This window comes from Corvus brachyrhynchos, unplaced genomic scaffold, assembly GCF_000691975.1.
Source record: "Corvus brachyrhynchos isolate BGI_N302 unplaced genomic scaffold, ASM69197v1 scaffold209, whole genome shotgun sequence".
NCBI classification, from domain to species: domain Eukaryota; kingdom Metazoa; phylum Chordata; class Aves; order Passeriformes; family Corvidae; genus Corvus; species Corvus brachyrhynchos.
In genome coordinates, this window is record NW_008246056.1 from 414196 (window position 1) to 440220 (window position 26025).

The window sequence follows — 26025 nt, forward strand, 5'->3', positions numbered from 1 at the left end:
TGACAGCGGCCCAGCTGTGCTGTAATCTGACTTGATAAACAGGCAAAAGACTGGCTAGGTTAGTTTCTGTCAGATTAGTGAATAAAAACAGGTTGCCTTGTAACCAGGCAAGTACCAGGGCTGCTGCAGGGAAGGGGAGTGGGAGTGCTTTCTTGGAAGGGAATGAATAACCTGCCTCTTCCAGTGGCTGCAAGCCGTTGAATCAATGCAAGCTATGTCATGTAATTGCTTCCTAAGATTTGTTTGTCATTTTGGATTGAACCTCAGTTTCTCTTCATAGGGTGTGTGTTTATAATTCCATTAATTTCAGTCTTTTTTCCTTCCTTTCCAACGCCTTCTCTCTTTGAAACAAGTAACTAATATGTCTGTTCTGTGTATAAAAGGTCCTTGCTCTACCTAATAGGAAACTGCTCTGGAAATGGAACTGAAATTCCTGTTGTTTGCAGTCAAAAGACTTGGTTGGGATGCGAGTAGATCTTAAAACCGTATAATACGCAGTATTCCATTAAGATGGCTATTGAGAATTGACAGGAGTCTGTGTGGAAGTTGGAGCTGAGGAAGATTAGGACAAAAAGCTAAGAACCTAAAAGTTGAGGCAGGCAAATATGTGTAGACTGTATATCATAGAATCGCTGTGGTCAGAAAAGATCTCGTAAGATTATCTGAGTCTAACCATTAAACTAACACTGTCATGTTCACCACTAATCCATGTCCCCAAGCACTATATCCACATGGTTTTTGAACACTTAGAGGTGGTGATTCCATTTTATATATATATATATATGTATGTATATATATATAATTAAGGACATGTAATAAGCAGCTTTAATTTGCTGTGTTAAGTTGTCGTAGTTGCTTCATTCCTGAATGAGTGAACGTTTCATTAACCTGTATACTGACTTCCCTTTTCCAGCCTTTTGTTATCTCTGTAGAGCTTAGGATATTTCTTCCTTTTTTTCTGCTGGGGAAATAATGGTAGCAATTTTAGTAGTAGTTTGTTCTTGGGTAGAATACAACCACACACAGAGGCACTCAGTTAAGATGTCTGTTTCAAGATGGGTATGGAGGCTGTTTTAAATGGTTGAAGATTTTGTAGTGTGGTGCTGGGGTTGTTTTTTTGTTGTTTCTGTTGTTTGGTTTTTTTGTTTTTATAGAATCAAGACAAGAGTGTCAGTTCTGCCTTTAAACCCTCTGGTTTGAAGGTATTATTTTAAAGTACTTAATTTTCGCTTGTTGTAAGTTTGGGATTTTTTTTTTTTTCTTATTTATAAGCACAATTAGAATAACCCTGTCTGGGAATTGAAATAAGGCAAATTACCTAAATAAGATGCAGTTATGTGTCAGGGCGGTTTACTAGATTCTGTTTTATCTTAGGGGGGAAGAAGTTAACTGTTGACTTGGAGTCTTGAGGAAGAGATAAAAATACATCACTGAAGAACTTTCTTAATCACCTATAAAACTTTTGTCATTAGTGTATACAGAAGAAGTTATTCTCTGTCTTAAATAACTAATGTGTTTTCTTCTCTTTGTTTAGGGCCCATACTACTTAATAGTGCTGTTCTAGACTGTGCCTTATAACCAGAACTGAAATTCATGTTGGCTGTGGTCAGATAAATTGGGACTCCAGTGTTCCTAGAATTAATTGAAATCCAATGTTAATCCTTTTTCCTGCATCAATTGTGGGAAGAACAGGATAGTTCTCATTTATTTCAACAGGCTTAAAGCAGTTGCAACTTCACTAAGACACAGTGCCTGAAGTCAGATTGGACTATTGTTCCTCCTTCTCTTTGGGGTGTCAGTCTGGCCACACTGGGAAAATCAATGGAGAAAGAGGAGTCTGAACTGCTATAGAGAATCTTTCTGAATTCCTTAGCAGTGTGCTTTGCTTCATATGTGAAGGTTTACACAGATTGCTGGTTTTAAAGTGCTAAAAAGAATTTCTTCATGTCAGACCAATGTACATTTTTCTTTCTTTCCTAGAAATCTTGTGTCATGATTCACTTGCTGGTATCATCCTTGTTTCTCTCAATGGTTTCATACTGAAATAAGGCCTTCAGCTATCACAGCTGCTTTTAAAATACTTTTTTTTTTTCTTCTCTGCTCTCACTGACAAGCTGTTTAGTTTTGAGGTCTGCTGTAGTTTTTTTATATGTTATTTATTTGATTGTCTTGAGGCAGCTTATTTTGCCAAAATCTACACTAAAAGATTCAGACGAAAAGGTTCAGGTTCATTCGGACCTTCATTTTTGTAAAAGAGTGATTTTAAAAGGACAGGAACAAAATTAATTGTAAATACTCTTTTAAATCAGCTTGATGCAATCAGTCTGGCTGGGAAGAATAAGTAGAAATCTCCTTTGGCACAGGAAGGACGAAGAAATTTGCTATGTGCTTAATAGACGATACTAAGCAGAAGGAACACATCAAAAGCACTTCAGTAATGTTAACTTGGCTCAATCAGTAAATTGTCATTAGGAAAAGTAACTTCTCATAAACTGCTACACATAATGCATGATGGTTGCTGCCACTATGGGTTAACCTGGACTGCATGTCTCTTCCTAGAAGTCTTACATTGTAGTGAAAATGTTGTTTGATCTCACTGTATATTTTTGCGCATAAAGCTGTTTGGATTTTCTGAGCATTTAATTCTTTCACTTCAGTTTGAACAGTCATTTGACTTCATTCTGCCTAAATTCCTAGTAGTTATATGAAATGCTTGTGTAGAAAATCAGCTTTCCACACAATCTTTTCACCAGTGATTAGAGATAAGAACATGTTGATTATGCCAAATATTCAGTTGTCAAAGTATTTTCTAAAAGTAATGACCTTCTCTCCTACCTTCATTCTAACAATTTCAATAAATTAAACTTACTGTACTTAAAATCCAGATCTTGGAAAAAATTGTGTTGGGTTTCAAAAACATACCAGTTTGTTTTCAGACTGGACTGATATTATGGAATGGAAGAGTCAGTTTACACATAATGTACATCACTATTTTTTCCTTGAGCTTTTAGGTAACATGATGATTATGTTGACTATGTGGCTACTTTCTCAATGCAAGTAGAAAGTTTGTTGTATTTGTGACTGAATCTATTTCATTTTGTAACTTGATAGCTTTGTTCCATTGACCATAATTTTCCTATTAGGTTTCTACTTTCAGAAGCCATTCCTTAGAATTAGGCTTTCTTTGACAAGATGTCATATACTGATTTTATTTATTTGAACCTCTGTGCTTTGAGGGAGTGAAAAGCACTGTTACTTGAGAAAGAAATTATGTATACTGATTTTCTTTCTCAATGGAAAAATGTGCAAGAGTACTGCCATTAAAAGTGTTTTCCGAAAGGACAACACTAGAATTGCTATCAAACTTCAAATTTTATCTCAGGAGGTGCAGGAAGTCTGAAACTTTGGAAGGCCCTTTGGAATTCAAAATAGATCATATACCTGTCTGCATGTTTGGGTTATTGCAATACCTCATTTCAGAGAAATATTACATAATTTAAAAGCAGTAGGGTTGAATTACAGTAGGGAAGTCTAAACCTATGTAATGAACATCAGTGTTTTTAATGTGCAATTTGGTGGTTAATCATAAGTAGACCAAGGCCTCTTAGGACTTTGGAAGTACCAGAACAGATGTGTCTGAGCAATCAAAGGTCAGAGTTTTATGTATATTATGGCATGCAGCATTGTTGTTCTTGGGATTCTTATCTGTGTTGAAGGATGATGCAATGTTTAATAAGTTAGTATATCTTTAGGTGTTTTTGAGAGTTGGCCTTACATGTCATTTTTCTGTCCTTAAGAACTTGGTTGGTGGAATGTGTTTGAGTGAATATGTGCTAAAGCTAGGTAAGCTGCTGGGCCAACATGCATATATCCTGTACATATCTAAAAAATGATTTTGTTTTTTATTCTGGAGAAAATTGGTAATTTTGAGAGAGGGGAATGTTTGCTACAGATAGAAAAACAGAATAACTGCTGTTTTAAAAATAATTTTTAAGTGTAGTTATGCATGTTCTTTGGGTTGTGTTTATATCAGTTGCTCCCTTTTAAAAGGTATTTTGTTTTGCAAAGTGAATATGGCAAAAGTAAAACCTCTTAATATTTTTATGCTGAGTATTCTTTTTGGTAATTTAAGGTAGCAATTCTATATCTAGTGTATAGAAGTTGGTCACTTTTCAAAAATTATTTCATTTCAGAAGTAAATCCTTGTAAGCTTATCGTGATTCCGAAACTGTTACCATGCTTATCATGGTAAGATGAAGAGATAGTGGAAGGAAACACCAGCTTTCTCACGTTGCTTTGTGGTTTCTTTTGGTCTGTTTTGTTTTCTTTGGTGTAACTGCATGCATTTTGAAGAGTGGGGCTGGAGGGGAAATCTGTCTAGCTTAGGGTCCAGGTTTTTAAAGCTCACTACATTTATTTTAAATTTTAAATTCTTCTTCAAATGAACTTCATTCTTTAATCTGTTTTTGTGCTGTGGGATGGTACGGAGTCTATCAATAGTATTATCACGCTGACTTTGTCTTTCTATTCCTAATTAAGTATTTTTTTATTGTCCTGTAACAAGTGGCAGATGTGGCTGTTTGGTTGTGGCAGTGACATCTTTAGTGCTTCCATTGTTTTGACCTGTAAATACTGTCTACTTGGCATCTCTTTCCTGCTTGGAGAGCATAGGCTTAAATTAAATGACTAACCAGAATTCCTTAAAATCTGCCAGACAGACTTCCTACCCCATACTTTTCTTTGCATTCTTGGGATGGAGTAGGAGAAGCTGTTATTTGTGTAACTTGCAAGCTCACTAATTAATTTTGGCAAGAATTATGATCGTTTTTTTGGGTTTGTTACGCTCAGATTAGGACTGAAAGTAGCAACTGCAGACCTTGTTACAGATAAAATGAAAAGTTTGCTATAATGCTTGCCTACTACTTAGAGTTATTTGCTCAGTATATTAATAGAAATAGCTCTCATCCCTGGTGATTTGAAATTCAATATGAAGGCCTGATAGTAAAAGGTATATTATCAGCATAAGATTGCTGAACAGTCATCTCCTTCCTATTTAGCAATCATTTTTAGAAAGACAAAATAGAGATGAAGTAACAGAATATTTTCTTTCATCTGTCTTCTTGAAAATAGCGTTGTTATCTATTTGTTAAATATACATATAAGTTATATATACATATAAGGGTAACATGCACCATTTTATTTTTTATTTCTAGGAATCTTACTGTTAAGGTTTCTAAAACCTATTTGAAAAAGTGAGTTGAGTGGCAGTTTTTGTCTTTCGGATCAGCTTATTGAACTGACTTGTCATGTGGCTGCCTGATGGTTTGGATTTGGGGAGAGAAACAATGGAAGCCCATGGTCAGGCAGTTGGAGAAAGGAGGGTGGGACTTTTTTTTTAGCAGTGACAGCTATGTTCAGTTTAATGCTATGAGAAGCTGTACCCTGCGGTAGTGACTTCAGATTTTTTGACAATTAAGGCTGTGCTGGTACTAATGAATCTTTGCTACCTCCAGAATTGCCTTGTTCCTTTCCTCATCACTGTTAAGACACAGCAGAGACTCACTATCTATATATCTTCTTGGCTGTTCTGTGGATGACTGGAAATTGAGAAAGCATTTTGGCGATCTGCTCTGTCAGATAATAGGAAACATGCTTATACCCCTAGTAATTGTCTATAGTCCTGCCTTCTTGGTAACAGGGAACATGCTTTAATACCCTTAGTCTTTTTCCACTCTTCCAGGATTTTTGTTGATTTGTTTTCTTCCTACTGGATGTCAAGACCTGTGCTTTTTTCCTCCTTTTACGGATAAAGCCTGCAGTGCTCGCTGAGGCATATCAGGGAAAGGTTGTGGGTGCTGATGCAAGGGTGGACGTGAAGAGGACGTGCTGAGTTCTTGCTCAGAAACAGGATGGTAGAGAAAGAAAAAGGTTGTCCATAGTGTTTATTCAGGGAGAATATAAGGGGATCTTGGAAAACATAAGTTTTAGTAATTTTATAGCTTGGAAAAGATGCCAGGTTTTGTGCTTAACTAAACATACTAGCAAGAGCCCCATACCTGCATTTTTGCTGCACAATGACCACAAAAAATGTCAGACTGTTCAGGTCAGACTGTGGAAAACCAAGAGATCTTGGGGCCTGAACTTCATGTGTCCCAATAATAAATAAGAGACTTTAAAAAACTGGCTCAGTTTTGAGCTGTAAATCAATATCTAATTGTAAAATAATATGTATCCAACAATATCTGTTGAAGAACTAGTGCTAGACATGCCTGTGATGTCCTGTGCTGTTTCGTCATCTGCTAGGTGAAGCTTACAGGTGCAAAGTGTCGTGCTGGTTTGGAGAGAAGCAGAAGCTATTGTAGGAGACTGCCTGAAAAGTCCAAGTGCATCTAGAAAGATGAGCCTGTAAGATTGTTTTGCACATGCTCCTGAAAGAGGTGGGAAAGGACCTTATGGAACTGAAGCAGTAGGGGGAAGGAACAGAAGAGGGAAGCCAAGAGGATGATGTCCCATATACAGCCCATCTTCTTGACAAATTAGCTCTTTTCCCTATTGATGGTGATTCATCTGTTTTCTGCTGTCCTTTTATTAGATCACTGAGAATTGCTTACATCTCTCAATTTTCAAGGTTTTATTTTCAGTATGTTGTATACAGGAAATCTCAGAATTTTCCTAGTAGGAATATCTTCCTGGTTTAATCTAGGAATTAAACTGGGAAAATGGGTGTCTACACCTTGCTCATTTCTTGACTTTTATAGTGCTATTTGTGTAATCAGTCTCTTCTACATTTGGAATCTTATATAATGGTAGAGCACATATACTACTTGTTTTAATAAATCAGCTTTTCAAGTAGTCTTACACCCTTAAGAACACTGAAAATAAGGCCTTCGATCAAGAGTGCTTTGGATTTTTTTTCTTAAACCAGGATTCTTTCAGTCATGCCAGCAAAGGCAGTTAAGCAATCTCTAAAACGTTGTGCTTGGTAACAACAGAAGTAGGGAAGAGAAAAGCCAGGCTGGATTGAGAGCAAGCAGGTATTAGATGTGGAAGGTGCAGCAGCCTGTGTGGTGACTGACATGGATCCAATGTTTATTCACACTGTGCTGCAGTAGGAGAGATGTGCCAGGTGCCTTGGGTGGCTTACAGTGTACAGCCATGCAGTCTCCAGGGATAATACTTCTTCTAACTGTCTTGGACTTTGCAAACTCCTTGTACAAGACTTTCCAGCATAGTTGTGAAATAGTTGTTGAATCTGTCATTCTGAATTATCGGTACTTAAATTGTAAATTAATAACAATATTGCAGAAGAGAACAGCCTCTGCAGGACTTCCCCCATCACTGTGAAAGAAGCCCTTTTGGCCCTTTACCAAAAAGCAGTGGTCTACTACTGCTTGTCAGAGATGTTAGAGTCCTCTTCTGATTGTTTTGGTTTAAACTTTCTGCTTTTACATAGCTACAAATTTAATGATCAAATGGAAAGCTGAGACTAAATCAAAAACGTTCGCCTTCCAGTGAGACTTAAGTCGGGAGAATGGGTTCCTCCAACTTCTAGTAGCCAGAGATTTCTTCAGATGCCAGGGATGGGCATGTTCTTGTGTGTGAAAAAACTTACCACTTCACACTTCTTTTGCTACCTCTTGCTGACCTTGCCTTGACACTAAACACTTTGGGAAGTTGGGAGTGTCTGACCACTCTGAGACCGATGTAATGAAATCTGTTTTTAACTAATTTTTTTTACCTTGCTACTCCCTCTAGGGCATTGCAAGTGAAATGGGGCCTGGTTAGCCTTTCCACCTTCATGAGCAGAATTAAAGGTGTATTTCTGCATAGTCTTGTACCATTGTTTTTTCTTTTTAATTAGTATTACTGTATTTTATTGTGTAATACTGTAGGCCTTCCACTGTTCCTGAGGATTAGTCTGTGACCTCCCTGTAGGAGATGAGCAATTCAGAAACTAGGTAATATATACTCAAGACATTTCAACCCAAATGGATTGGGTTGATTGCAAGGTGAAGGGTAATAATATTTCATACAGGAAGACATCAGTGGATTGGGAGTGTTGCAGTGTTTGTTAATGTTTTCCAGGCTCTCTGCTACCTCTTGGTGACCTTGTTTTGATGCTTGAGGTCTGAAGTTGCGTTTACCACAGTAATTGATTGCTTGCTAGTAGCCAGAGTGATTAATGTCAGATTCATCTGTGTATGTTGGAGAAAGAGATGCAGGGAAGTGACTTGTAATGGTGCTGTGTGTGATTGATGTGCTCTGTGGCATCCCTGGCAATGCTTGTTCTTGCAGGTGCTGGCACCTCGTTTGCCCTCTGCTTCAGTCAGGCATCTGCTGCTGGATTCACTTCCATGATCTCCAATTAGTGTTTTGTGTTTCCAGTGCCGCATTTATGGCATAAATAGTAGACTGAAAATGTTTGCTTCCCTTACTGAATGGCTATTCCATCCATTGTAATACTATTCCAGTCTCTGTACACAAAATCCCATGTGCCTCCATTAAAGGTTATGGAGTTAATCATTAGTGCTAAGCCTGAAAATAAAGCAGAAATTCTGTTATCTGTAACATTCAATAAGAGACAAAAAATTAAGATTCTTAAACAGAATAGGACAAATAGTTGTCAAAGCTGGAGGCTATTTTTACTGTATTTTTATGCAAAGTTCTTACTGTTAGCAAGATAATCTGATTGGAGTGATGATGAATGTATCAGATAAACACCAAGAAAAAGGGAAGGGAATAAATGAAGTGCAAACTTGATCAAGATACAGTTCAACATAAATATCTTTAGCTGTTCAAAAATTAGAAATTTAGCTAAAATAATGAGATTCCTAAAGATTTATAAAATCAGCCTTCTCATTTGGGGCTTTTAGAGTGTACATTTTAAAACAATTTTCTTATAATGCATAGGATTATGAGTCATTCATCTATTCTATAAAAAGAGAGAGAACACAAGCAGAAGGAAATGGGACATGCATTTTTAAAGACTGCTTCTGGCTTCCTTTTTGTTTGTATGTCAGCTGGATTTTCATGTAATAATGATTCTTGTAGCTGTGGTCTTAAAGCAGATGCTAAATATTGCAAGAATTGTGATGGACTGTGGCAGCTGATTGTATTTAGATTTTAAAATAGTATGCATATAAAAAAGCTAAATAATTTCTGGATTTCGTGTGCTATGTAGGGAATGGGGAAGTAGAACTTGCTGAATGTTTAGAGGGAACTCAGCATGCACTTCTATTTGATAGTTACGTGGGAGATGCTCTTCAGGTTCAGATTGGATTGGCTCATTGTGCTTTCAGTGCTAGACTGTTTCTTGTATTGTTTTGGCAGCATGTACTGACACTTGCTGGAGCGTGTCAGCAGTTTTGGCACAAGGCTGCTGAGGAAAAGACTTTGTGTAGCTGGATCATTTCAAAGCTTCAGTATCTGAGCACTCATTACATTTGATATGAAATGGGTTACGTGACTGGGGTGGTGTTCCAGCTCTTATGTTACTAGAGTGCACTGAGTGTACGTACCTAATTTTGGTGTAAATGTTCAGGGTTGTATTCTTTTTTTCTGTATGAACTGTAAAGTCAGCAATTTTGTAAGTGTCAATGAACTTTTCAGAGAATGAAGAACTCTGCCAGGATTCAGACCAGCAAGCAGGGATTACTTGTTTTTTTTCTTAAGAACTTCGTGCAAAAGCACATGTTCTCCAATTAACCTCTAGGGTTTCAGCTTCTAAGAAAATGTACTTCACTGACTTTAAAATTTTGTTGTTTAGAGATCAGCAGAGTAGATGCTTTGTCATGACTGTTGCAAAGATTTTGCTTTTAATCGCATTTTAACTGTTTTATCTGGAAAAAAAATGCTCTGAGAAAACATTACATCTCTCAAATGCTCTTTAAAATACTTGCTGCTATTTTCAGCCCAAACCAGTTCTACTAGGTTGTTTGTGTGGTCACTTGTGTAGCTTACAAAGCCAGTTCTATTGTAAAGATTTCAAGAAGAACATGAAAGTATTCTTCATTAATTTGTCTTGGGGGGTAGGAGTCAGTTATGTGCTTTTTACAGAAAGAAAAAGCAAGACAAGAAAAATATCCATTATATCTTCTATAAATTAACAGCACATAAACCTGAGATTGTTTTTTTCTTGACTCATAGCTTCTGTGAGCAAAATTGCTTGAATTATTTTGTATAAACTGTTTCCAGTAATTAGGATCAAAGTTTTGGGGTCAATGGTGTATATATATTGTGGATTTGCTTATTTTTAAAGGAATTTGATTCTTGTTTCCTGTTTATGATTTTTTTAATGGCATTCTGTGTTCAGTGATAAATTATTACTCAAAATTTATGTGGCAACCCAGTAGTTGAGATAATCTGGTATCTCATTATCATTTTGTAGAGTAAGCATGTTTTGATAAAAGCCTAAGATTTAATTATTTTTTAGCTTGAAAAGTAAACCCTGTGTGCATTCTCATTAACATGTAAAAAATATTATTCCAGCTGCGTTGGGGTAGAGGAGCACCATGCTGTTGACATTGATCTATACCATTGTCCCAACTGTGCAATTCTCCATGGACCTTCTCTAAGTAAGTATGGGTTATTCAGATTTCATCTTACATGTTTGGACTGTTTTCTCTCCACATACAAATGCAAAGGACTGTTCAGAAGAATATTCAAGATGAATTTGATTATTTAGAAGGTACTGGTTTTACATGACGAACTCTGAGCTGATTAAAAACCCACAGAACAAACAAACCATCCTGAAAGCCTCCCTGATGTGGAGATGCAGATAGGATAAAATACAATGCACGACTATAGATTGGAGAAATCAAAGTGCACAGAGTTAGTAGAAAACATTCTGGACTTGGCAGAGAGGGAGAGAATGAAAATTAGGGAATCATCATTTTTAAAAAAAAAGGAACATACAAAGATGGCTTCAAGGTTCCTGTATTTTAATTATCAAAGTTCTGATAAATACCTAAGTAGGCAACCTTGAAAAAATGTACAAGTTAGGTGTCTTTCCTTTCTTGATGGTTGTAGGTTATGTGCCACAATAGTCAAACACAACTTTCCAACAGTGAAAGCAGAATATGAACATCCTATGAGTGGTGTTTGTTTGTGCTTTTCATTGTTTGTTTTTGATTTTGTTTCCTCCCTCCATTTATGTCCTTGAAAGTTACACAGTTCCAAATCTCAGGTTCTGATTTATAAACAAGGTCAAAATGAGTTGCCAGAAGAGTCTGATACAGAGCAACAAGAGACATCTCTTTGGTTCTCCTTTCAGTAGATAAATTTGCTGTAGAGATCTGCAGTGGAAAATTGAAACATATTTTCTTTTGGTGACTACTGAAAGGATACTGCTTTATTGGACTCCCTAGATTTCCCCCCATGTCTTCCCTTCTCAAGCACAAACAGTATTATGAAAAATCTAAAAATAAATGTCACCTTTCCAACCATGAATTAAATTTCTGTGTTCAGACCTGAAAAGTATAAGCAATGTGTCTTTACCCTCCAAGCACTGAGCCATGGTCATTTGTGTTTTCTGATGCGGGTTTGTTTGTGGATTTTGTTGTTGTTGATTTTGGGGGTTTGGTTTTTTTTTGGTTTTTGGTTTTTTCCCTTGAAGACACCACATAATGTTTTATAGTCAATGCTGACTTAAGATATATAATAGTTTCAAATCTGAATTTACTTTACGTTTAGAAATAAGTCTAAAACCACCGTCAGTGATAGTCTTGTGGGGTATGAACAAAATGGTTAAGCATCAATTGCTGATTTAATTAATACATGTTGCATGATATGTATCTTCTGTAATATATGAGTTCAAGGTCTGTCAGCTAAAAGGTAAGATAAATGCTGGTTTATGTAGTTGTAGTTTTTAGTACTCCAGTGGTCATTTTCAGTTCAAAAACTGCATGTTTGTCTTATAAGTCAGAATACAAACAACAGCCATTTTTTTCCTTACCTTTCTGTCTCTTTTTTTCTGTGTAATAGAGGGACTAGGAAGAGAAGAGGGATCATATCAAACTTTTCAAAATTTGAAATTTCTTTTTGAAATTTGAAATTTCTTTTCTCTTCTTGATTAGTGGGAACTAGTCTGCTTCACCCTGATGCCTGTAAAATAACCTTTCTTGTAGTGTAAGTGATGTCTTACCTGCAGCAATTTGACAGTGAGATAAGAGGGATTTTTGTTTTGGAAGTCTTTTCAAAAAGACAAGAATCTGTGGTAAAAATTATCCTTGTTATTTCATATTGCCTCAAGTGTGTAGATCATCTAGATTTAGTAGAAGCTTCGACATGTCAGTTACCAACCCAAACAGAGGTGATATAATTAAATATGTCTTCACATTGAATTTCATTAATTGTTCTCAGCTGTCAGAATCAAATCTCTGGCAATTTGTAGTTTGGGCCCCACTTCCTTCAGTTTTTAAAGAGACTGATAATGTCTCATGTTCCAGTTCAGTCATATGAAATTATGTATGTAAGTAAAAAAGGCATTTTAATGTACGGCTTCATATTCTAAAACAACTTTGTCTAAGAGTTTTCAAAGAGACAAAAATTCAGCTAAGAGGGCAAGTATATATCTGTGATTGCAACAGAATTTATAATCAAATGAGGTAGTGCAAAAAATTTACTTAAAATATACAAGAAACACATACTTTATAGTACAAATGGATGGGTACTTTCAGTATCTTACAAAATTGATTATGTAAAAGTTCCAATAATGAAAAGAAAGCTACTGAGTGTTAGATGGAAAGATAAAATTGACTAATCAATTCCTTCATCTATTTAAAAGAAAAAAATCCTCTTCATGATTTGAAATAACAATTTTGCAAGACCTTTAGTAAGCAGCCATGTGTATAAAATGATAAATCCTAAAATCCAAAATAATTTTAGAAAACAGCAATTAAAAAAATAGTAATATACTGTGGAGGGTTTTTTTTTAGATTGTTTGATTTAGAGTATTCATATTCATTTTGTTAGTTTCAGAGTTCTCTCAGTGATCCTTAAGTCTGAAAATGCTCTATTTGCATGAATCTGTGAGTCAGATGTTTCACCAGCTTATGATGTCCAGAGCTTTGAGAAAGCACAAGGTTCAATAAGTCCTAATAAGAGTGTGGTTGTCAAGACATTACTTTCTTGATATGGTTTTGCCTTCTCAGTTCTGTAAATACCCTCCAACCAATATATTTTTGTTTTTGGTATTAATGCCCATGCTTGCTCTGAGCTGAGAATATGAGATGTTGTACCAGGCCTTAGAAGGGTATTCTACGATTTACTGTGTGCTCCTTAAAACTTTTCAGTCTTCCTGTGCAAACATTTTTCTTGCCTTTTTGGTCACTGGGAATCTCCAGTGCCCCTTCCAGGGCTTGGGGCCTCATTGTACATGTGTACATCTCTTGATGGTCTCCATTTGAAGTGTAGCAGATGGTGGTCTCTGAGGGAAACAGTCCAGTAGTGAGAGAAGGCAGGGAAGAGTGTTTGCCTGAGCAGAGACAGTTACTGGCCCACTGTTTTGAGTGTATGCGGAAGGTAATTAAAAAAAAAACCAAAAAAAACCAAAACAAAACATAATCTTTACACTTAATTTTCATTAAAACTTCCAGGACACACTTTTCTTTTTCTCACCCTCCCTGCAGCTGTCTTGTGTAGTTCTTAGTGTTGTCACAACTGGTTTTACCTCAATTTTTAGAAACACCAAGGGTGAACACTGGTTCCTTCCTTAATTTGAGCATTAGGATCCATTCAGTTAAAGTGGTTTTTTTTTCCCAGTTGTTTCTGTAATGTCTAAAGGGGTTAAAAAAGCTCTAGAATTAAGAGATACGTAAGCAGAGAAAGTTTTCATTACTGTTTCCTCTTCTTCAGTGTTCCCTCATGAAAGGATGATGTACATTGGTCAAGTACAAGCAAAAGAATGATTTTATTTTCTGATTTGTAAGTGTTGGAAAGACAGACTTTAAAAAGTGTTTCTATGCTATAAAATCTCTTAAGCAGCTGTATCATCTTACAATTTTAATGAGCTGTTGTAACAGCAGTGAATTTATGGGGAACTACTCTGCTGAAAATTAGTATTAGCCACTAATTTCTTGTATTATTATTTATGACTGAGAAAATAGCTTTGAAAACTTAATAAACCTGTCTTCATTATTTATGAAGTTTTACAGTATTTGGATAGTTGGCTCATTAAGCAGCACTGGTTTTCAGGTTAGCAAAGATCTATAAATGTCAGTTTATTCTCTTAAATGTCTTCTAAAGGGTCCATATTGTTATGTCTGTAGGAAACAGCACATCAATAGGAATTATTCCCTCTTAAGTGTAATGACTATAAGATGTCCGTTATTCCTGTGGAACCAACTGTTTTTTTCTGGAGAAGCAGCAATTTCTTTTTCTTTTTTAGAAACTATTTTCCCCCCCCTCATACATCCCCAGCTTCCTATTTCAGTGAGCTGTGTTTCCAGTATTGCTAATGCTTTTTTACATTTTGGATATGTCATGACTTAGGTGAATTTAAGAATGAGCTCTTCCATGAAGTTAAAATTTGTATTAATGCAGTGGTTTTGCTGGATGTTGTATTTACATTTCAGGCTGTTTGGCGGACAATTATAAAACACTACTTTTGTTGACAAATAACATCAGCTTTTTCCTCTTCTGAGTTTCCTCAGGATATATACAACTAAATTTCTGTTTAATATTAGTGGTTAAATTATAGATCTGATGTCAGTAAATCTTCTTGGGGCAGTCTTCCAGTAGCAGCTGTCTAGCTGGGGAGCATTTGGCTTTTTTAGCAAAAACTGAAATGCAGCCTTAAAATTACTGGACCCTTAGTGTGTTTCTTAATACTGTAAGTGATGTGCTGGCAAGTCAATAGATTAGAAGGGTAGGAAGTTCACCACTCTAGGAGTTTGTTTCCCAAATGATGAGATGGTGGTCCCTTTTGCAGAGGTACCTCTTGATGACTTAATTGGGCTTCTCAGCCTGTTGAGAGTTTGAGGATGAGAAAGGTAGGTTTGTTTGTAGAGAGGGAAAGTGCTCTAAAGAGCAGTGTACTAACAAACAGATGATACCACCAAGGGCTTCCATTCAAGGCTGTGAGCTTGTGTTCTTTATAAATGAAGACGAAAAATGAGTGGTTGATGAAACTGAATCAATAAAATACCCATTATGAAATGATTTGTTGTGAAATTATGAAAATTTGAAGACAGGCAGTTAAGTTAACCATGATATCATAAGTCACTTTGTCCTCTCCTTCACTCAAGGTCAAAAAATTCAAATGGGGAGGCTACATACAGCTCACAATGTTTTACAGAACAATCATCCAATATGTAAACGGGGCTTATAAGTAATGACTTTTTACTGAGGTCTTTAGTGATAGGACAGTGGATGATGGCTTTAAACTGAAAGAGAGTAGATTTAGATTAGAGAAGAAATTCTTTCCTGTGAGAGTGGTGAGACGCAGGCACAGGTTGCCCAGAGAAGTGATGCATGCCTCATCCTGGGAGTGTTCAAGGCCAGGTTGGATGGGGCTTTGAGCAACCTGGGAGAGTGGAAGGTGTCCCTGTTCATACCAGGATATTGAAACTAGATGATCTTCAATGTTCCTTCCAACTCAACCATGCTATGATTCTGTGAAAGTATATATACTCTTTTTTCATTTGAGTATCTGTCGTTTGTCATGGGGAGATCACCACAACAAGTTTTTATGAGAATGTCTAGTGTTTCAATTTCCTTGGCCCTTTAAGTATAAGGAGCTGTTAGAAATGCAGTTGTTGCTATTGAACTATTAGTTTTAGATTCCTGAAATTGTAATAGAACTTTAATTTATCCTTTGTTTTTTATTAATATGTTGTAGCAGTGCATTAAAAGCTTCAAACTGCTCAGAGGTTGTATGTTTTGGAGTGCAGTGCCTTTGCTACATGTATTGTAAAGATCACACCTGCCCAAAACAGTTTGCATACAAAACTATTGTGGAGGCATAAGGAATGGAAATGGTAGTGAATAGCAGTAATATTATCAGATATGGGTGTACTTATGGGGTGTTGATAGCACACTGGGATTAAGTCTTGTTAACCTTGTGTGAATATGTAAAATGAAGTCTCTGGCTATTCAAGAGGTGTCATCCTTTTGTTGATTAAAAAAAAAGGTCTGAGCTTTAAAAAATTCAACTACAATTTTTAGTTTTGTTGCTGATTTTTTAGATTTGTGCAGCTTTCAGGCTGCACCTGTTTACTTGTGTTGGATTGGCTATGGAATCTTAAATTGTGTATAGTGTGCACTGAGATTCTCTTATAGAAGGAGCTATAAAAGTATAGAGAGTACTGTGTCCTGCAGATTTCTTTTGTTGCAAATAGGTAGAGTTTTACCTGATTAAAGAAATAAGGTTTGTTAATTACAGTAATGTGATTGAGGCATGTCTGTCTGACTGATGGGATGACTGCTAATCTGAGTCGTCTGATTTAACTAATTCCATGTTTAATCCTTCTGAAACTTGTAGTGAAGAAGAGGAGAAACTGGCACAGACATGACTACACAGAGCCAGATGATGGTTCCAAACCAGTGCAGGCTGGAACACGGACCTTTGTTAAACAGCTGCGGGCTCGCTCTTTCCCAAGGTACAGAACCTTACTTCCATATTTTGGTTGGAAAACACAGAGAAATGTCATCTGAGTGTGTCTCAAGGGAGGTGACTGATGTTTCTCTGCTTCACAAAGTGAAGGTTGAGGATGACTTCTTCCTTCTTTGGAATTCTTCCCAGTGCATTCTTTGGAATTCTTCCCAGTGCATCCCTGTTTCAGATGGGTACAGTTGCCTTTTCATGCAGTAGTTTCTCCTGTTCAGTTTTGCACTGGGATGGGTTGTCTGTTGGGACTGCTGCAGGGCAGTCTGAGGGGTTTAGAGTTTTGGGGTGGGGTGTTTTTTTTTTGTTTGTTTGTTTGTTTGTTTTTGGTTTTGTTTTGTGTTTGTGCTCTTACTGTCAGAATATTGCCTGTCTACTCCTGTAGTTCAGGAAGAGTTCTCAGTTCCATTCCAAGTACCATAGAACGTTCACATGAGCTGGTAGTCTACCCATTCTCACATGCTTTAGAAGAAAGCAGAGAAACATGGTTATACTTTGATCCTGAGCTTGGCTGGCTATCTCACTGAAACATAATGACTTAACAATTCTTTAGAGCAGCTGCTGGTGGTGGTTGTTACTAGCAAAATGTACTTTAATGCCTCCTCTGAGAATTTCTTTTCCCCATCCTTTTAAATTACTCTTTTCAGTCATATAGAAGGATTATGAGTTTCCAGATTATGCAAGACGGTAAGTTTCTTTGCTTGTTGAGGTTGTTTATTTTGTCTTTAGTTAAATGCTTAATAAAACAGTACTGTGTGTTTCTTTTGGATTCAGATGTAGCCATTCCCATCTGTCCTCCCCCAAACTGAGACTTTTTTTATTTCAGTAGTGCTTGGAGGATGCTCTTCTGCTAATACTGCATCATTTTTTTCCACCAGTGCTGATGAAGTAATTTTGAAAATGCATGGAAGCCAGCTGACACAAAGATACCTGGAGAAACATGGGTTTGATGTTCCCATTATGGTTCCTAAGTTAGATGGTCTGGGACTCAGACTTCCTCCACCGACTTTCTCCGTTTTAGATGTGGAACGCTATGTAGGTAAGAGTCACTCTGGAGTACTTATTAAAATGATCCTGTCTGTAAATTAAAATAAACACTTGCATGATTATAAGAGCTTCCAGAGTGCTAAATATTTATTCTAAATTCAAGACTAGCAGAGAGTAAAATTAAAGCTGTGGTTTGGAGTGGTTTTTTTCTTCCTCTCTCTCTCTCTTTTTTTTTTTTTTTTTTTTTTTTTTTTTTTTTTGTTTTTTTTTGGGGTGTGTGTGTGTGTGTATGTCTGTTTGGTAGATGTGTGATAGGACTACAGCCTTACTTCTCAACTTTCAAACCTGTTAATTTCAGTGCAAGCTATATGTGGGATGCTGGGTTTTTTTTCTGCAACATGTTGTAAACCAAGGACAATGGGAATTGAATTAGTCACTCTTAGGATTAATAAGTTTAATTATTGGTTAGGCTATGACAAAACTTAATGTTTTGGACTCAGTAAATTGGCCTTTCTGAATTAAATCTTCCTGAAAAATGTCCTACCTTGGCATCCTTTGCCAGGAAAGCTAGGGCTTCCCAAGAACCACTTCTTTCTTATCAGATCTCTTATCAGTCTGTAATTGTGCCAGCTTCATGTAAGCATGCAGTACAGACAGAGACCAAGCCAATTGCAGCAGCACATTTCCTGTAACACATGGAACAGTTGAGAAGTCTGAGTGTATTCTCATGATCACCTAATGTAATGATGGGTGCTGAAAATAGGTTTTCTGTCCATCAATATTTTACAAAGGCACCACAAGTGTTGTCACCATTGTGATGATAAATTGTAATGTGTTCTGCCTTAAGGATTAGTTATCACTGTGATATTTCTGAGTCTTTTCTTTTGGGTTTCTGCCTCTTTGGATTCAGAGAGAAACTTGATTGTCTCATCCTTATACATACATTTTGACCTGCCAAGTGTTACAGTTCAGAGAAAAAAATAGGAATGCCCCAGATTTACCTTTGTATTATTGAAATTAAAAATAAGAAAAAGGAATAAGTACTATTTCAGCTGGAATTTATCAAGATGATACAAACTTGCAGTCTTAAAGCAAATATGTTTATAATGTACATCTAGGCATGTTTCCAGCATTCCAGAATTAAGTGTCAAATTTGGTCATTGTGTAACTAAATGACCATAAACCAATGGCTAATATAGTGTTGCTGTTAGTCTTTGGCTTGTCTAGTTCTCTAAATGTATCACTTCAGAATACACGGTGTGTAACCCCCTCTGTTGTCTTGAGAAATGAATCACACCCCTGATAATTATTCAGTGAAATTACTGCTTATTTGCAAGTTGTGTATGTATGTAAGGAAGGTAGGGGTTTGGTGATGGTTGAAAGGAAAAGTGAGGAAGAGATCTGCCTTGATAAGTTTCTCCATGCTACTCTTAGCAATTGCAGCCATAAACCAATTTTTTTTTTTTTAAACAGATGCAGCCATTCTATACTACTCTTTCTTTTTGGTTAACCCCAGGAAAGGGGGTTATTTTAGAGTGGGATTTATTTTTAGAGTGTTTTCAGTTCTGTCCATAGTTGATTATAGTAATTAAAGTTAAACTTAATAAAAAGTTGGTTTATACTGATCTCTCTTCCAAGAGAATAATGATAGTAGTGGAGTTTTTCTGCAGAAATGTTTTGATAAAGACTGGAAAAAAGTAAATTTTCTCTTAAATACCTGAAATGTCTTTTATCTGTGATAGCCTTAAAAAAGTAATCCTGTTTTTCACAGGTGGTGACAAAGTGATAGATGTCATAGATGTAGCAAGACAAGCAGACAGTAAAATGAAGCTCCATAATTACATTAAATACTTCACAAATCCTGACCGACCCAAAGTATTGAATGTGATCAGCCTGGAATTCTCGGACACAAAGTGAGTATTGACTTCAATTCCTTGAATGTAGGAAGTGGTTTTCACTGAGCTGAATAATATGTGTAGGAATATAATGCCTGTAGTGGGAAAGACAGGAGGAAGTGTATTTTATGTAGACAGCTACTGTGATGTAATGTGGGTATAAAACATGTTTATTAGTTCATAAGTAATGTCTTTGTAGGAAGCTGTCATTTCAAAAGAGGTGTGCTTACTCCTGTTTATATTAACAGTTCTTTTTTGTTTATTTGTTTTTTAAAAGGATGTCTGAATTAGTGGAAGTACCAGACATTGCCAGAAAGCTTTCGTGGGTGGAAAATTATTGGCCAGATGATTCTGTCTTCCCTAAGCCTTTTGTTCAGAAGTATTGCTTAATGGGTGTCCAGGACAGCTATACTGACTTTCATATCGATTTTGGAGGAACATCAGTTTGGTACCACGTTCTCTGGGTATGAATGCTTCTTGATTTACAGAGTCACAGAATATGCTCAGTTGGAAGGAACCCATCATGATCATTGAGTCCAACTCCTGGCCCTGCCCAGGACATCCCAAGAGTTACACCATGTGCCTGAGAGCAATGTTCAAATGCTTCTTGAGCCCTGTCAGGCTTGGTGCTGTGACCCCTGCCCTGGGGAGCCTGTTCCAGTGTACAACCACCTCTAGGATGACTATGACCATATGAAGCAAAAGTTATTCAGTGTGTAGCCTTCTGTTGTGACATTATCACCTGCATGAAATTTTGTGCTTGCAACACCGAGGGAGGAGCTTGAAAGTGAATTGCTGGTCTCTGGTGTTGCTTGGACAGGTGCACTCTTTGCTGGGTTAAGAACTGGCTGGATGGCCAGGCCCAGAGAGTGGTGGTGAAAGGTGCTGCATCCAGCTGGCGGCCAGTCACCAGTGGTGTCCCTCAGGGGTCTGTGCTGGGGCTGGTTCTGTTCAATATTTTTATTGACAACATGGATGAGGGTATGGAGTTTTTCATTAGTAAATTTGCAGATGACTCTAAGCGGGGAGCTTGTGTCGATCTGTTGGAAGGCAGGAGGGCTCTGCAGAGAGACCTGGCAGGGTTGGATGGATGGGCAGAGTCCAGTAGGATGAAGTAAGTCCAAGTGCCGAGTCCTGTATTTTGGCCACAATAACCCCCTGCAACGCTATAGGCTGGGGACAGTGTGGCTGGACAGTGCCCAGGCAGAAGGGGACCTGGGGGTGCTGGTCGACAGCCGACTGAACATGAGCCAGCAGTGTGCCCTGGTGGCCAAGAAGGCCAATGGCATCCTGGCCTGTATCAGAAATAGTGTGGCCAGCAGGACCAGGGAGGTCATTCTTCCTGTACTCAGCACTGGTGAGGCCGCACCTCGAGTATTGTGTCCAGTTCTGGGCCCCTCAGCTCAGGAGGGACACTGAGACACCTGAACATGTCCGAAGGAGGGCAGCAAGGTTGGTGAGGGGCTTGGAACCTATGAGGAACGACTGAGGGAGCTGGCGTTGTTTAGCCTGGAGAAAAGGAGACTCAGAGGTGACCGTATCACACTCTACAGCTCCCTGAAAGGTGGTTGTAGCCAGGTGGGGTTGGTCTCTTTCTCCAGGCAGCAACTGACAGAACAAGAGGACACGGGCTTAAGCTGCGCCAGGGGAAATATAGGTTGGATATTAGGAAAAAGTTTTTCATGGAAAGAGGTGGTGAAGTACTGGAATTGTCTGCCCAGGGGGGTGGTGGAATCACCATCCCTGAATGTGTTTAAGAAAAGATTGGATGTGGCACTCAGTGCCATGGTTTAGTTGAGGTGTTAGGGCGTGGACTCGATGATCTTGGAGATCTCTTCCAACCTGGTGATTCTGTGTGACTCTGTGATTTTTATGCTTTTATTTTAGCATGCTGTTGGTGACTTGTAGACTGTAATTGGTTGACTGATCACTTTAGTAGACTTGTGAGTGATATAGTGAGGTTTTAGTAGGAAAAAAAATAATTGCATGAAGATCATTGGCCTACTCAATTTTTTGTTCTTCTCACAAATTTGACCACATGTACATCATAGAAGTGGCGAAGTGGTTTCATCTTACATTTTCTCATTTGGAAGGTGTGTGCATATCCATAAATTGTTTATGAAAACTGGAGTTTTTTATACTCCAGTGAAAAGTTTTGCTTGGTTTGTTTACTTCTTTTAAATCACAAGACACCAACTGGTTCACGTGCTGTGTCTAAGCTCTTGGTGGATTGCAGTTGTGAGGCACTGGGCTGGGAGGCCTGAACATGCCATAGTGGGAAGATGGAATGCTTGCCATTTCGGTCAATCTGTTACTTCATTAGGAGTGACTCAGAGGTTGTAGTGTACCTCTAGGAGAATACTAATTTATTTATTTGATGTATTTGTCTAATAGGGTGAGAAGATATTCTATTTGATCAAGCCCACTGATGAAAATTTGGCTCTCTATGAGTCCTGGAGTTCATCTGTCACCCAGAGTGAAGTATATTTTGGGGACAAGGTTGACAAGTGTTACAAGTGTGTTGTGAAGCAAGGACACACTTTATTTGTTCCAACAGGTAAGATTTTACCCTAACTGTTAGGACTTAGCATGTTTAATCACCAGAAATTATGAATATAATAAAGTAATTGCATTATCAAAATTTGGTATCCTCTAAAATTATGGATGAGAGAATAATAAAAAATTAGAAATTTAGATTTTCAGAACAAGTAATTAGCTTTTAAGATTGGCTGACAACCGTAACAATTATCAGGGAACGAAAGGGTATTTGTTACCCAATTAGAAGACAACAAATTAAAGTTTAATTTGATTATCAGGGAAGTAGTTCCAGTTAATAGAGCACAGATTGTTCACTATTTGATAAGTATCCAGACTGAACTCTTATTCTAATTTTATAATACAGTTTTATTTTTACAGATTTCAGTATTGCAAGGCCTACTAGGCATAATTATTACAACAACATCACATAAACTTGTTATGCTGCAGGCTAGAGTATTAAAAATACAAGTTGGGTGGTTTTTTTGATTTGCTTTTGTGAGAAATGCCAAAACAATTCAACTTCTTTATTAAAGAAGAAAACACAGAAAAATCCTTCAAACTAAATACCCCACCCTACCCAAACTCCCAAATACTATAAACTTACAAATCTTTAATAAATCAAACCATATTTTGCCAATAAACTGACTGCCAGTTTTTTTGTATTTTTGCTTATCCGACTTATCCCTATAAATGGTTTTTATTATTTTATTATTAAAAATTTGTACTGGTGCTGTCTTCCCCTGTTTTTGGGGAAAGAAAGCTTTAAATGATGGAGCATGAAAATGATTTCCAATTCTACTTCTGGAAGAAGCCTTGAAGATTATGTGCAGTATGTTATTCCATCGTGCACTTTCTAGACTACTGCATTTTTCTCATAGCTCGGTTCTGTACCTGTGAGGTTCAGTGTTTACTGTTCTAGTTCACAGCTTGTGCAGAATAAGTACTACCTGATGAGCACCTCTGTGTGCTCTTGACATTCCTGAGCAGTAGAGCTTTTAAAACCATATCTTTCTGGCAAGAGATGGCATTAATTATCCATGTATCTAAGTTCATACAGCTATGAGCAAAGAAAGCAGAATTACAGAATGAAGAATTTTATTGTGACTCACAGAAAATAGTTACTGCTTTCTCAGTAATCAGCTGAATCTGAGCTCTCACTGTATTTCAGCGTGTAAACACATAAAAAAATGATACTTTCAAATATAAATGTGTGTCTACACATGTGCATGTATGTGTATACACACATACTTTTTCATATACATATGATGGAGTACAGTGTAAAAACCAATAAATTCAACCAGGTTTCAAGCCAAGTGTTTAAAAAAATTGGAAATTGTGTAAGACTGAGTAAAGACTTTGAAAAAAATCCAACTCTGATCTTTGGTGAAAACCACTTGCTGTTTCTGCTTGCACCGATGCTAGAGGGTGTCATAATTATTTTATAATCTTTGAAATATGTTCAGAGTAGTTTTCTGATCTAAAATTAATCTTGCATGTAGGTGAATAGCATCTACTGGGAGGCTCTTTAGAGTTATTTAAGTATTATTCAAGATATGCTGTGTGGTCTACACCAAATTTTCATTCCTTGTTATGTAGACCTTGATCAAAAGTGCAGCATAATAATAGCAAGAAGGAATGTAAAAAAATCAAAGCCTTTAGTTGATGCAGGTATACCATAAAACTGTTCATTATTAGCTGAATTAGGATTGTATGCTAGTTTGTAATACATAGTTGTTTGTGATTTGGTCTGATCTTTTCTCTAATTGGGAAGCTTCCTGTGTTTGTACATCTTGCCTACACTCAGTGAAGCCATGAAATAGTCTGCAAATGTCTGTCCAAGTCATCTTCTGTCAAAGATCATCTGTAGGCATGCAAAATCAGAAAAAAGATCTTGACAGAAGAAAGTCAACTTGTAATTTATTTACATTAGAGCTCCACAGGATAAATTTCACAGATAAGTTCTTTTAATCAGGAAGCTCGTGTAATGTGTTCTTTTGTGTACTTAGTTGAAATTATCCAGTAGTAATTAGCTAGATCGATAGCATGATGTTGGCCATGCTTTACCAAGTTGAATAGTGGATTTCATAAGGACAATATTTCAATTATGTGACAAATTTTATAGAGTGTCTAGACTGGGTTTTAAACTGATCATAATTTCAGTTGACTTAGAATGACTGTATTTAGAAAATTTGTGGGACCACTTCTGCATTTCTGTTTGAGAAACTTCAGTATTGCTAAATGACTTTATGTTGTGCATACAGCCCAGTTACTGTAAGCAACATGTAAATATTGAAAGACATATAATTTTGTTTTATTTTTATGACTTGATCTTTTGTTCATTATATTTTTCTCCTCCTGAGTTGTTTATATTTGTGGATCGGAGTGAAAACTTCAGGAATTTTTACTTGAAAAGTTGGCTTTGCATCCTTACCTCCCCTCCCAGTGGTAAATGTTTTAAGCTTCACTTGTTCAGAAAATTACAGTTCCACCAGATTTCTGAAACTGTAGTTTACATGTTGTTAAAATTTATATTACTTGTTCCTAGCACAGAATACAAATTCATTTGCTTTCTTTCCTTTCAGGAACAGCCTTTTTACTTATATGTGTATTTAAAAACAGTCTTAGAATAATTCATACGTATGTATTAAGTTTCACAATCTGTCGTTTCAGGCTGGATTCACGCTGTGCTCACATCTCAGGATTGTATGGCTTTTGGAGGAAACTTTTTGCACAACCTCAACATTGGCATGCAGCTCAGGTTAGTCTCAGCTCTTCCTGTACTTTTGCCCCAGTAAGTAGGATATTCTTTTCATAGAGATTTTTCTTCATGCGCTTAACCAGGATCAAATTGGTACAGGCTCTTTAACAGACAATAGTGGCATTTTCAGTTAGAATGTATCAAGCACATTCTCTTATTTTACTTCTGCAAAGTTTGTTTCAAAAGCAAAAGGAAGGCTATGCAAGAATTTAAGTGACTAAAAGGAGGGAAAAAAAAAAAAAGAGAAAAAACTCTACTTTGGAGATTAGTGTAAGTGAGTAAAACAAAACTAAGCAAGCCCAGGTGTGCGACACTGAGTTGAAATGAGCATCCTCAAGTCAGCATTGCTCTAAGGGCAGCTGTATTTAGTTTTTGTCCAAGATGTAGAGCTGTCTTCTAAACATATTGTTTTTATTTATTACAGTGGAATCCTGATAAAATTCCATCTGTTAAAAGATCACACATTGGGTTTGTATCCTAGTTTTATGAAGTCCAACTTTATTCTTAGAAGTGCCGCAGTCAAACTTGATAAGGTCAGAGCCTGAATGAGACCAGAGTTCAATCTTGTCTGTGGTCTTGTTGGGGTTTAACTATGTGGTACTTGACTTCTTTTATTTATCATGGCCATGGTTATTTTATTTCATTTTATTTTGGACATTGTGTCAATTTAAATGATTACATAGTTGAATAATGAATCTGATAATTACAACATTCATGTTTTGTAATATTTGCATTTATTCAGGTGTTATGAAATGGAGAAGAGACTAAAAACCCCAGATCTTTTCAAATTTCCTTTCTTTGAAGCCATCTGTTGGTTTGTGGCCAAAAACTTACTGGAAACATTGAAAGGTAATGCTTGTTTTGTTTTAAGAGATGCACATGTATCTGCTTTTATAATTCTTTTTCTCCTAAGTGATAATGGACCATGGCATTAGTTTTTTTTCTCAGGCTTCTTTCATATCAGTTAAGATCTTTTAATGTCTTTTAATAGCCTTTCCTTTGAGCAAATGGTTCTGTGAAATGATCCCACTAACTTACATCTATGGATTTCTTCTTGGTGGCTTCACAGCTGAACACAGAAGTTTTCTTGCACTTCTACAAATTATCTCTTCTCCTTTCAGCAAATTAAAGCCTTGAACACCACTTGTTTCCTAAGTGAGCATTTAAAGTCTTGGGGTGAGCCTAGAGAAACTCAGAAATCTTGCCAAATAGAACAAACTTGCAGAAAATTTTTCCTTCCAAGA

General features: G+C 36.9%; 1 protein-coding gene across 1 annotated transcript in view; it reads left to right on the forward strand.

The window, feature by feature from the left end:
- Positions 1-10444: 10444 nt before the first annotated feature.
- Positions 10445-26025, forward strand: part of KDM7A (lysine demethylase 7A) — a gene marked incomplete at its 5' end in the record, with an annotated part of 38624 nt that continues 23043 nt past the window's right edge. Inside the window, 8 exons of the mRNA XM_008642422.2 lie at positions 10445-10574; positions 16481-16598; positions 17482-17642; positions 19362-19503; positions 19763-19949; positions 21880-22042; positions 24694-24781; positions 25524-25630. Of these exons, the coding sequence (XP_008640644.2) occupies positions 10445-10574; positions 16481-16598; positions 17482-17642; positions 19362-19503; positions 19763-19949; positions 21880-22042; positions 24694-24781; positions 25524-25630 (1096 nt within the window). The remainder of the gene's footprint in view (positions 10575-16480; positions 16599-17481; positions 17643-19361; positions 19504-19762; positions 19950-21879; positions 22043-24693; positions 24782-25523; positions 25631-26025) is intronic.